The 13695-nt window shown below is 36.0% G+C and overlaps 2 protein-coding genes across 3 annotated transcripts; one reads left to right on the top strand and one right to left on the bottom strand.

Annotated features, from left to right (window-relative positions):
* Positions 1-376: 376 nt before the first annotated feature.
* Positions 377-4361, bottom strand: LOC120328360 (zinc transporter ZIP1-like). Its single transcript, XM_039394823.2, has 3 exons — positions 3343-4361; positions 2842-2948; positions 377-2300 (listed from the first exon to the last, which is right to left on the bottom strand). Exons 1-3 carry the CDS (start codon positions 3753-3755, stop codon positions 1573-1575), a joined length of 1248 nt encoding a protein of 415 aa, XP_039250757.2. The 5' UTR covers positions 3756-4361; the 3' UTR covers positions 377-1572.
* Positions 4362-6078: 1717 nt separating this feature from the next.
* Positions 6079-13266, top strand: LOC120347492 (uncharacterized). Of its 2 annotated transcripts, XM_078114258.1 has the most exons (3): positions 6079-6853; positions 10370-10491; positions 12604-13266. In XM_078114258.1, exons 1-3 carry the CDS (start codon positions 6111-6113, stop codon positions 12660-12662), a joined length of 924 nt encoding a protein of 307 aa, XP_077970384.1. In that variant the 5' UTR covers positions 6079-6110; the 3' UTR covers positions 12663-13266. The 2 variants fall into 2 exon arrangements, with proteins under 2 accessions (XP_077970384.1, XP_039273434.2); XM_039417500.2 differs by lacking the exons at positions 10370-10491; positions 12604-13266 and adding an exon at positions 7335-7458.
* Positions 13267-13695: the final 429 nt, after the last annotated feature.

Here is a 13695-nt window from a genome sequence, read left to right as displayed (position 1 = left end):
CTAAATACACGCTCGACATTATTCTTTAACTAGACACAGCGACGTCACAATCACACGGTTTGTAGTAAACATTTTTTTGCGTAAGAGCAAATTATAAAAGATATATTATATACGCATTAATTTGTAATATACTATCAATCTATTTTGGGGTCATTATGATGCTATCGACTCAGCTTGGCTTCTTTTCTTTTTATCATTATTGTATTTTATAACGTTAATGTTAATCTATGATGAAATAATTTTAATCAATATGATTATGCATGGATTTCGCCCAATAAAAAAGTAAAAAACTTTCGGTAGGTAAATGCAATATTAACCTATTATATAAATGAGCTAATGAGTAAGCGTGTATTCGTTATTTATATACTATTACCCATATTATTGATCTAAATTTATTATTGTGTAAATATTTATGAACATTTTAAGATACATTGAAGCATTAATTATTAATACGGAGTTAACGAGGAAAACCCTAATGAGTATACAAAAAGACAAAAACCAAACAATAATATAAAATTGCGTCTAAGAATCAAATGAACATGATTCCATGAATGCTCACATTACGACAATCAGTAGTACAATCCAACAGAGTGTTTATGAAGTGGGGGAAAGGCGGCGCCCAAAAATCTAAACATTCTAAAGGGTGATCCAGTTTAAAACCGCATTTCTAAGAACTTAAAAGATATGTCATCTTGACGACAGAACCAAACATTTTATACTTTACTGAAAATTGTTGTGCCCCCAGACTTAAACACATGAACTCGATAAAAGTATAATGGTTTTCACTTTGCCTGTACGAGCCACATAACTGAAGTTCATTCAGTAGCAAAATGGCAGATTTTAGAACCTGAGAGCAAAATGGCCGATGAATTTTGAATTTGTTATGCGAAGAAGAATTGTAAAATAATCAAAAACAAAATTTCCATGGTGCTTCGAAAAGATAGTCATGAATTATTTCCCGATATCGAAATCAAACTGATAACATGATTGAGGTGCAAGAATATCGTATATTGGAATATGTTGTATGACAAAATTAAATATATATACCATACGCAAATGACCTATATCAAAAGATTTACAAACACACATTTATTACCATGTACGAAAAGTATCTATGTTCATTACATATTCCAACAGTGTCTGGTCCTATTCAAAGCTCATAAATTGGTGCATATATGTATTAATTAACATAATATGTAGCACGATAAAGCATTAAATGTTTCTCGTGGAAAAATCCAACCATTGCATGTTATCTATGTAAATGAATACCATTTATTTCGATAACTTTAAATTTATTTCATTCTCGTGAACAATATTATCTGGACTGCGTTCACGTATATTATTTATGGATGAGAAAGCTAAGTGGTTTGGTGTAATTCCCGCAAAGAGTTATAAAAGTTAAAGCAAAATTTACATTAATTATCGACAAACCCGACGACACAACAATTCCAAAACGCTATTCATTTACAGCATATAACAAACAGAATAGTAACAGCTGACTTTCGGTTCTCAAGCATATTGAAATAATTTTCAAGATGAACTGAACCTATCCTAAATCGCGCTATGTTCATATCATGCCCCGTGATGTGTAAACATGACGGCTAGAATACAACAATATCCAAGTATAAACGCTATGGTTTTGTATACGCGATTTGTGTGACTTGCAAATTCCTTGGACAATACTTCGAAAAAAGTGATGAACAAAAAAGTACCGGTAGCGATGCCCTGTAAGACGCCGTTGACAATCTCCGTTCCACTACTTGTCTCTTTCATGACAGTTCCGACGGCAATGCCTACGGGCGATGTCATGGCTAAAACGGCAGCAGCTATCAAAATGCTTTTAACGGATTGCCCAGCTTGGATCAAATTATTTCCCATACTAAATGCCATTAGAGATTTGTGGAAAAGAACCGCAATAAAAATAGATAATGCGCTGCTTGCGGTTTTTTGCAATCCAATCGCCAGGCCTTCCAACAACGAATGCATTGAAAGAGTGGTTACTAAGATTAGCGATCGTACAATAGAATCGTTGTGGTGATCTTCGTGGCCCTCGCTCGATGCACTTTCAGTTTCTGTAAGACCCTGTTGCTCACTCGCAGGATCCACCGCCAAATCGTCGATGAAAACGGCCTCTGTTTCTACGCTTTCTTCGTTTGGTACCGTTACCTTTACCACCGCCCTTCCTTTGATTCCATTAACTGCAACTTCAGTTCTTTCGGAGGGAGAAGTCTCAGATTCGTGGTGATGACTTCCATCACCTTTGTGATGATTTCTATCGGTAATTGAGTGGACTACTTGCTCTGGCAAAATTAAACAAACACCACTGTTATTGTTGTCAGTGCCGTATTAATCATTAATCAAAGACCAAATTCATCAAAGTTAATTAGGCTTTATCCTTTTATTCAAATAGGAACATCAGCTAATGCGTGATGTTCCAAGAGAACGTTGTGGTACGTCGAGACAAATTGCTATATATTGTCTATTTGCGACAATGCTCAATGCTTGCCTATAGTGTATCATCGACGCCAATATATATTAATTACAAAATCATAAAATAAACTGATATTCAAACACAAAAAAGGATGTACATGTAAGTATGTATGTGTATATATGCATTAAATGTGTATAAACGTTTATGGGTGTTTCGATCAAGTCCAAAGTCCACGTGGTATATCAAAAGAACCAAAGAATATTTGAAGGTCATATAATTTATGTTGTTATTTTTCATTTTACAGAATGGAGCTTGACAATTAAAATAGTTGAATCACTGTCTAGCCAACAATGCCATACGTACACAAGCCTCGGTAAAGCTTTTTCTCAAACTTAAACATTTTCACCTACCTACACACAATATGAGGAAAAGACCAGAAGTAACTAAAAGTTCTGTTATCGGCATCAAAGGTCTATCTTCCTCTTCATCGGCAAAAATTGTAGAGTTGGTTGTGGAACTTAAAGTCAATAGAATAGTTTACGTGAACATCGATTGCATAATAAAATAATCAATATGTCCAAAACACTGCGTAAAAGGGCGTTTCATACGGTAATAAAATGATGCAATATACTTAAAGGAACTTTTCGTTAAAGTAACAGTAATAGTCACTTAGAATAAAACAGTCAAGGTGAAATTAACGTCCACCTGAACTCTTCCCCTGACGATTAAAGGATGGTCAAATTTTACAAACGTTTTTCTGCAAATTTTAATTTAAAACACGACAACAGGATTTCGCCATTTTCAATTATAACATAAATCATTTGAAATGAAACGGAATAGTGTCGAGAAGTAAACGATTTTCTGTAAAATTGAAACCATTCCGTGAAAAGACGACGTAAAAGTGTACTTACGAATAAAACTGAGGCCATGTTATTCCCACTTCGTCAAAGATTTCTCTAATTTCGGGCATCAGGGCGAGAAAGCTTGTCCCGAGAAACACGCCGCCAGAGAAACAATTCATAACATCCAGAAATAGGGTTGTTTTTTTGCCACGACCTTCTTTGGACTGATTTTCCTTTTCTGCACTGCCATTCTCATCTGAAATGTCCGATGAAGTTGAAAGTTTTCCTTCTCTTCTTCTTTTGAAGCACGGGAATATTCGATATAAAATTTGCGACAAAGCTGTACCCGATGTCGAAGACTGCATATAGTCATTGTTATTTCCCAGGAAAGGAATTAAAAATAGTAGAGGTAAGCATGCTGCCGTGAACGTCAAAACCAGAAGTCCAAATATAACGCAAAGTTTTATCACTATTAACTGCATCTTCGAGGATTTCTGAAAGATCCTTCGACATCAAAGATAAAGTCGAAGTTAGAAATCAGCTTCGAGACGTCTTACTTTTATATTTACGAAATAATATATGCATCTGCTCAGCCATTAGGATTAATTCATATTCCCATAAGCACTGGTAAACGATTATTGACCACCTATCTATATTTTAGGCCAAAAAGTTTATTATAAAAACATAACCATCATCACATAGTGATTAATATGCATGAAACATCGGGCTTGCCTATGCTGCGATATAAATAATTAATATATTTGTTATCTAAATTATTATAACTCTGAATACAAACAGCATTATTTATGTAGAGCATTCCTGCATTACTTTAAACTTCACTTGACTAAATTTTGGGTGTGTGCGTTCAAGTTTACCTTCCGTATTAGAAGATATATACATGTTATCTGGAGCAAACGGTTGCTGCTACTAAATTATTAACAGAGAGCGACGGTCATGTCACTATAACTCATAATCTGATTGATGACACTTACGTAGGTCCTTATGCACGTGCGCACTCTGACTTCGTGATGGATGTATCTTTCCGAAACTGACTACACTATTTTTTTTTCGTACAGGATAAAATACCAAACAACAATTACAATGCTTTTATCAATAAGTTTACTTTATAGTACTGACTATGTAGCTGGTTTTCAATATAACACATGATGATAATGACCAAAAAATTGAACATATTCACTGTTGGCGCTGTCAAGTTAATTAAAAACATACCTGGTCTTGTTTTTACTGCTAGGTCGTTTTATAATTATCGATGGTCTTTACTTTACGTAGTGTTTCCACTTCCCGTAGTTGAAAAGTGTCAAAATTAGAGATTTATAAGTACATTCCGAGAGGGCGAATGCGTTCTGCGGTTATACCACTTTGCAAGCAAGTGTTTTTGAACAAGACGAAACGATTAATTATAACACGTGTTGAAACTTCTCCTGCACATCTTGCTCGTGCATAAACGAATGGTTTTTGAGGACAATAGGTCGCTTGTCAAACAATCTGAATAATGCAGACGGACGATAAAACACGGACTTAAACCAGGTCAGCTTTGTACAGAAGCCTAACAACGAATGTTTTTGACGAACTGCTATCCTAATAAATTTTTCAAGCCCTAATTTTGGATGGATGTACATCGAAATGAATGAGCAATGGTACTTACCAACAGTTTAAAATACTGTTTTTTCCGCCGACAGCTGCGGAAGGAAGTTTTACATACGGACATCTAAAATAAAACATTATGCTGTAGCCAATTAGTTGTTATGTAACTACAAAATTACACCAAATTGACCCAATTCGTGAGAAACTCATGAAAACCAAAATTAATTATTCCCGTTATAGCAATTATCAATTTCTCAAAATCCAATTTCAAGATTTAATAGCCTTTCGGTGCCATCCCATGTAAAAATAAAATTTATTTCCAGTAATATTCCAATAACGTAAATTCGAAATATCTTGTTAAAACCAAATTATCCACTTGAGAACAATTTTTTACATCTCATAATTGGAGTAAGTACGTGACCAGGAACACGGTGACTTGGCAATAACAAGTTAATTGCTAGTAATGAACTTCAAGAAAACACTTTTAATAATGTTTGATTATAGTGAACCGAAAGCTAACCAGAAACCGGAATGACGCGTGATTCTTTAATCGTTAATGTAAAAATCTGTTTCTTTATTCTATTTTAATTGCTTGGTAGAAAGCTATATATTCAGCAATGTGTTTTGTGTTAATCAGACTAGATTTGATCAAATTGTGTGTACATTGTATTTCTGTATATATTGTCGGAATTGCAATAAACTCATAAGGTGTTTTCAAACGTCTCCTTACTACAGCCGAAGGCTATCGACAGATAGACAGTTCGAGTTAACGAACGCAAGACAAAACCATTGTCAGTCAATGCTGGGGTTATAATACATAAACCAGACCAATTTACAAACAATCTATGTGTAGTGGTAACTAATCACTATATTTGGAGATCCCGACCTTTGGACTGCCTTCTGACGCAGATCAATCACGGAGCAGACAACCATCCTACGGAGCCAGCCTACGGAGAGGAACTCGATAAGATAAGTTTCACGTTTAAATTTACATCCTATAAGTCGCAACTAAGGGTGCCTATTGCTAATCATACAATTCTCTATCTTCCAACAGGCCTATCGCAAAAACTCGAGGAACCGTGCAACAAAACCAAACAAAGGATCAAACTCATCCATACAGTGAACGAAAAGGACATTTCACATCGCCCAAGGCAATATTGACTGTCTGACCTCGGAATTGAAGTATAATTCCTCAGCCGAATTTTGGTACGTACATCATTTTCGACTAACTTATGACGTCAAGAATATTTCCATTCGATATCTTTTCGAAAAAGTCTAAGGAAACCCCCAAGAGTAGCTCTTCCTTTGAAAAGTCACCTTCTGGAAAAATTCAACTCATATCGTCCAAATTAAAAGCGAGTATGTCTCTTGATGATCAAACAAGAAAAGGTCATTCTAGCACTTCGGGAAATTTTGATTTATTTAGCGATACTCATACTCCACCTTCCCGGCCATTACGACAATATGTTTCTCGAGATCCTTTTAAAATACCACCATTTTGGATTGATTCCCCGCAATTATGGTTTAGATGCGTTGAGAGCGCATTTTCACGAGCAGGCATACTTACTGAAACCAAAAAATTTGATGAAGTTTTGGCTGTGTTAGATAACTCAGTTATCGATAGAATTGGCTTGGATTTACTAGAGATACATGGACTTAGACCATATGCTCAGCTTAAGGAAGCTTTGTTGACAAAATTTGCACCCACGGAAGATCAGAGATTGACTGCATTTTTGCACACTTCCGAACTAGGAGATCAAATGCCTTCTGAAATGCTAAAACGTTTGAAATTTTTAATCGGACCTGAACGTTTGCAGGAAACTCTTGCTAACAGCCTGCTCAAGAAGTTATTTTTAGAAAAGTTACCGTCATCTATCAGAAATATTTTGGCGTCAAACTACGACAATACAGTGGACCAATTGGCAATTCAAGCGGATCGAATCGTACAAAACTCGGATTTTTCAAAACAAGACACGTATGTACAAAGTCAGGTGCAAAATAAATTACTTGAAGCAAAAATTAATGACCTTGCCGATAGCTTCAGAGAATTTTCCACTAACTGGCAAAAACCGAATTATGTCAATCATCAAAATAAACGAGGATTTCAATCTACACGTTTTACGAATAATTCGTCTAGGCCCCAGTGGCGTCCGAGACGAGATTATCAGAATAACTTTCGATCCCAATCTTATCGACCCATGAATAATTATAGAAATTCAAACCAAGCTCCACGTACCGATGGTCCCCAAAATTTTAGATCAAATGGACTTTGCTATTATCATAAAGCATTCGGGGATAAAGCCAAGAAATGTATGCCGGGATGTACTTATAAACACCCAAACTCAAATGCCATTCGATTAAGACGCTGAATGCGAATGGTCTGCACACGGATGGTAAGCGTCGGCAATTATTTATATATGACGAATGTACAAAACTTGATTTTTTAATTGATTCAGGTGCTGCTATAAGTGTTTTACCCTTTTCGAAATTCAATTCTACTAGCAGGCACGCAACACATGAACTTCAAGCTGTTAATGGTACTCGTATTTCTACATTTGGAGATAAAACTTTGAATTTGAAATTACGACAGCACAAGACAATGCCATGGACTTTTACAATTGCTGACGTAAATATGCCTGTGTTGGGTAGCGATTTCTTAACTAATTATGGACTTATACTTGATTTTAAAAATCGCTTACTAATTGATCCATCTAGCACGACGAACGAGATGAAGCAAAATACAATGACTTTGGTAGCGGCGAACATCGCCTCAGGTATCAACAAGGACAATCGTTACGTTCAAATATTGAAAGAATTTCCTTCAATACTACGAGAAACAATCAATCCACTTACAACAAAACATGATGTGAGGCATTCAATTACTACAACTGGATTGCCGGTGAGAAGTAAAGTTCATAGATTACCACAGATGAAATATACAGCTGCCAAAGAACAATTTTCCATACTCTTGAAACAAGGTATTATCTCACCATCTACAAGTGAGTGGGGTAGCCCTATTACGGTTGTTTTGAAGAAAAATGGAGACATTCATAAAACTGACTCATACAGAATTTGTGGAAATTATAAAAACCTCAATATACAAACAAAAAAGGACACATACCCAATACCAAACATCCAGTCCTTCACTAATGAAATCCATGGATCGGAAATTTTTACGAAGGTTGACTTGCGATCTGCTTATCATCAAGTTCCGATGAAATCCGAAGACATGGACAAAACAACGGTAGTTACACCTTTTGGCGCATTTCGATATCACGTGACTCCATATGGCACTAAAAATTCAGGTTCAACATTTCAAAGACTCATCGACATGGTAATCCGCAATATTCCAAATGTTTTTGCTTATGTCGATGATATTTTGGTATTTTCCAAATCACCGGAAGAACACGAAGAACATCTCAGACAACTTTTTCAAAGATTACACGACTACGGTCTAATAATTAATTTCGACAAATGTCTGTTTGGAGTACCTGAATTAACATTTCTTGGATATCATGTGAATAATAAAGGAATACGGCCTATCAAATCAAAGGTAAATGCTTTACGGAACTACCCTCGTCCGAAAACCAAACGACAGCTACGTGCTTACTTGGGAATGTACACTTTCTACCAAAAATGTTTACCTCATTGTGCTAACATATTGGCTCCACTTCATAAAATGTGCTCTCATTACTCGAACAAGTATCAGAAAATTACTTGGACCAAAGAACATGACGAAGCTTTTGAAAAATCGAAAAATGCATTGAGTGATTTTGCATTATTAAACCACCCAGACCCAGAAGCAGAAATATCTCTTGCGGTGGACGCTTCAGGAGATTCGATTGGAAGTGTATTACAACAAAAGAGAAATAATCAATGGGAACCATTAGGATTTTTCTCAAAATCGTTAAACCCAGCCCAACGGAAATATTCTACTTTTGATCGGGAACTACTGGCTGCTTATCTGAGTGTCAAACATTTTCGATATGATTTGGAAGGACGTTCGTTTTTCATCCTCTCTGACCATAAACCATTGACGTATGCCCTACACAAAAGTGCTGAAAGATCATCTCCACGACAAGTTCGTCATCTCGATTTTATAAGTCAATACACAAATGACATGAGATATATTGCTGGAAGCAGTAATGTGGTAGCCGATGCTTTGTCTAGAGCGACAATTGCCGCATTCTCACACTTGCCTACAACTCTAACCTTGTCTGACATCGCTTTGGAACAACGTAAGGATCCGGACATTCAAAACCTGTACAATGAACCTAAAAGCATGGAATTACGATTTGTGAAACTTAGTGACGATTTACATCTACTATGCGATTCAAAACTATCAACACTACGCCCAGTTATTCCGAAGAAATTTCGAAAACGTATATTCGATACGAATCATCAATTAAGTCACCCTGGAATTCGAGCAACTCAAGATCTTATTCAAGCAAGATATATTTGGCCAAACATGAACATTGACATTAGGAAAATGTGCCGAGCGTGTATTCCATGCCAATCATGTAAAATTCAAAGGCACACGATCTCACCTTTGCAAACTATCGTAACTCCAGACGAAAGATTCTACCATATCAACATTGACATTGCTGGACCTTTACCACCATCTAACGGATATAATTATATACTTCTCATTGTGGACAAATTTTCGAGATGGGTAGAAGCTATTCCTATCAAAGACATAACATCTGAAACGGTAGTTAAAACATTTTTTCTGTTCTGGATTTCTAAATATGGCGTACCTGCAATCATCACCAGTGACCGTGGAGGTTGCTTTCAAAGTGTTCTATGGCAAGAAGCAATGCAATTTCTCGGTTCTCAACACATTTCAACTACTAGCTATCACCCAGCCTCAAACGCAGCTGTTGAAAGACAAATACGACAATTAAAAGCATCACTGATGACTCACTGCCGGAATACTGCAGATTGGTATCAAAACTTGGGTTTAGTTCTACTTGGCATGCGAACTGCCATTAAACAGGACTTAGGATACAGTAGCGCCGAACTACTTTATGGAACACCATTGAAATTGCCTGGAGAATTTTTCTCGACCAACCAACCGGGTATCAACACTAACCCTCAGGCGTTTATGAAACGCTTGAGCAATTTCATCAATAAGTTGAAACCAATCCAACCGAGAACACCTCTAAATAGAAAGACATTCTTATCACCAGAATTGCATACTTGCAGTCACATCTTTCTACGTGTTGACGCAGTTAGAAGACCACTGGTACCACCTTATCAAGGACCTTTTCGTGTTATACAAAAATACGACAAGTTTTTTAAGATTGATTTTAAAGGCAAACCTACCACTGTTTCTATTGATAGAGTTAAGCCGGCTCATGAAGAAATTTTCACTCCCGATACTCAGGACATTTCTAATTCAAATACCCCAACTACTGAATCTGACGTACTAATACACAGATATAACGTACCAATATCAACCGATATTGACGACTCTTTACTTATTACGCAGAACGAGGAAACTAATAGCAATCAACAAGGTTCAGGATCAATACAATCAAGGACTCGACACGGAAGGACAACTAGACCGCCACAGAGAGACGATTATGTTTACTATTAAGTACCTCGCAATCTGTATGTATCTTTTTGTTTATTCGTCTAGTCTGCCATTTGAATCTGCTTTACCAACTCCAACAGTTACAGTAAACCTATGCCACCCCAATAGACCCAAAGCTGAATACTTTATTCAGAAGCCCAATAATTGTACTAAGGAGACACCCCAAACCATTAAGCAATGCTCTGTTACGGTACATGAATTATCTTCTAGCTATACAAATATTACTTTATATGTATGTCAGAAATCTGCTACTAAATGGTCTAGTCATTATTTTTTCTTTGGTGCACATTCGAGTAAACTGACTTCTACCATGATAGAACCACCCACCCCTTTATATTGTGAAGATTGGGTACACACGTTAAAAGCTGATAATATTGGAGATTTAGAACCCACTTCCCCAGATACTTGGTCCACTCAAAACAAGGCAAAAGTTACTTATAGTTGGCCATCCTCTAGACACGGACAAGTGATCAATGCTCATTTGTCTCGTATTCAAATTTCGTATGATCCTTTTCATGGGGTAATGTTAGGTGCTTTCCCTTCAATTTCCACCTGCAACATATTAACTGGGTCATGCACGTTAGGAAGTCAAACTTTAATTTGGAAACACCACCCTTTAATTGATTGCCCTCAATACCAAACAACTGTTACTGAACTTATTTTACATTATAATTCTTCTAATCAGATTTACCGCTTAGATTTTCCAAAACTTGGGCAATCAATCCATAACTGGGGTTCATGTGGCAAGTCAGTTAAAAGATGTTTTAAGTCTGATACTTTTTGTACCAATAATGGTTTGTTATTCGAAACGCAACAATGCATTGCACTTGATGGTTCATCCCTTTTTACTCTTAAATATCCCGCCTTTAATTACGATTATACTGTAAAGAATTTTTCAGAATCTTCTCCTCTAATTGGGTTTATTCAAGAAAGCACTGATAGGGTTTCCGAGGTAATAAACAAATTGACAGCAGATATATATTGGAATGCCAAATTGAAAGCATTCTAACCACTAATATTAAACTCCTGTCTAAACAATACCCCGGTAAGATCCTAAGTCAGTTACTAGGTGGGAACAGAGCAGCTATCACCGTGGGTGATATATTGACCGAAATTGAATGCCAACGTATTAACGTTACCGTTCTTAGGAACCTCTTTTTACAGGGTAAATATGCTACCCGACCTTTAGTGCACTTTATTAATAATAGCAATGAAACGATCATTGCACAAATATTCCCTGATTCTAACGCTTATGTGGGTATTCATTTTTTTGAAAATTATACGCCTGGTCGTATATTTACGTTTCAAATTGACGGTCGGTTCTATAACTACGTCAATTATACTTTAAATCATGCGGATATGCATGTAAAATTTCTGAGACCCACATTCAAGCCTTTTGTCGACAATTTTAATCCTATCGATTACAATGAAGCATATAACGAATTACCAAGGGGACACCAGGGTTATGATGATATTAATAATATGTTATTATCAATCAGCCACATTAACCTTATTCGAGAACGAATATTAAGTGAGCAAACCCTAACTAATGCAGATAGCACATCAGACACTGATACTGATGCTATCTCACATGAAGTGCAAGACACTTTTGTTCATGCCCTCTCCTTCATTAAGACGTCAATTTTATCAGGTATTTATATGCTCCTATTCCATTTATCTCATTTGGGCCACTATTTGGACCGTTTGTTTTATCAAGAAACTTTGCCCAAAACTGAGAGATGAAGGACTTCCTAGAATACAACGGCTTCGGCAATACTTGGCTGCTCGCAGGGAACAAGTGAACCCTGTTGAACCACCTCAACCTCTTGTGCAAAACAATAGACAAGATCAGGGGGGTCAAATCTATCAATCCAGACCAAATCCCAATAATAGATCCAATTCGAACTTATACCCTAGTCTGGCAGACTAGTCGAATAGCAATGCTCATATTGTACATATATATTATACTTTTACATGATTTCTTTCTAACAAGTGTTTTACGAAGAATTAAATACTTCGTGCATTTACATCAATACCTATAACAATAATATACCTCATGTATAACTATCTCAGGAATAACTATATTTAATCTATCTTTATACAGCTTAAAATTTATTTTTTATTTTTAGTTGAATTTCATGAAAACAGCACGTCATTTCCGCCTTCTCAGCCCAAATTGCATCCTTAGAATTCTCCGAACTCCTGCGGGGGAGTTATGTAGCCAATTAGTTGTTATGTAACTACAAAATTACACCAAATTGACCCAATTCGTGAGAAACTCATGAAAACCAAAATTAATTATTCCCGTTATAGCAATTATCAATTTCTCAAAATCCAATTTCAAGATTTAATAGCCTTTCGGTGCCATCCCATGTAAAAATAAAATTTATTTCCAGTAATATTCCAATAACGTAAATTCGAAATATCTTGTTAAAACCAAATTATCCACTTGAGAACAATTTTTTACATCTCATAATTGGAGTAAGTACGTGACCAGGAACACGGTGACTTGGCAATAACAAGTTAATTGCTAGTAATGAACTTCAAGAAAACACTTTTAATAATGTTTGATTATAGTGAACCGAAAGCTAACCAGAAACCGGAATGACGCGTGATTCTTTAATCGTTAATGTAAAAATCTGTTTCTTTATTCTATTTTAATTGCTTGGTAGAAAGCTATATATTCAGCAATGTGTTTTGTGTTAATCAGACTAGATTTGATCAAATTGTGTGTACATTGTATTTCTGTATATATTGTCGGAATTGCAATAAACTCATAAGGTGTTTTCAAACGTCTCCTTACTACAGCCGAAGGCTATCGACAGATAGACAGTTCGAGTTAACGAACGCAAGACAAAACCATTGTCAGTCAATGCTGGGGTTATAATACATAAACCAGACCAATTTACAAACAATCTATGTGTAGTGGTAACTAATCACTATAATGCTTTGGGTACACATAAAATTTGCAGCATACGGGTGAGAATTGACCTGCCTTCCGGACATAACTCTGAAATAACCTCCTCATCTACCAACTTTTATTGCATAAATATTAATTATGTTGCACGTGTTTAATTGGCCGATTTAATCAATAAACTGCTATTCGGACGAAGCTTCAACAATAAAATTTATAAATGAACATGCACTTTTTCTCCCTTAAAATAAACTATCATGACTTGTATTACGTATCAATTCTTGAAATAATATTCTGGAAAATTTGG

The sequence above is a fragment of the Styela clava genome, chromosome 7, assembly GCF_964204865.1.
Source record: "Styela clava chromosome 7, kaStyClav1.hap1.2, whole genome shotgun sequence".
NCBI lineage: Eukaryota > Metazoa > Chordata > Ascidiacea > Stolidobranchia > Styelidae > Styela > Styela clava.
Note: the sequence above shows the minus strand (reverse complement) of the source record. Positions and strands in the feature narration are given on the sequence as shown.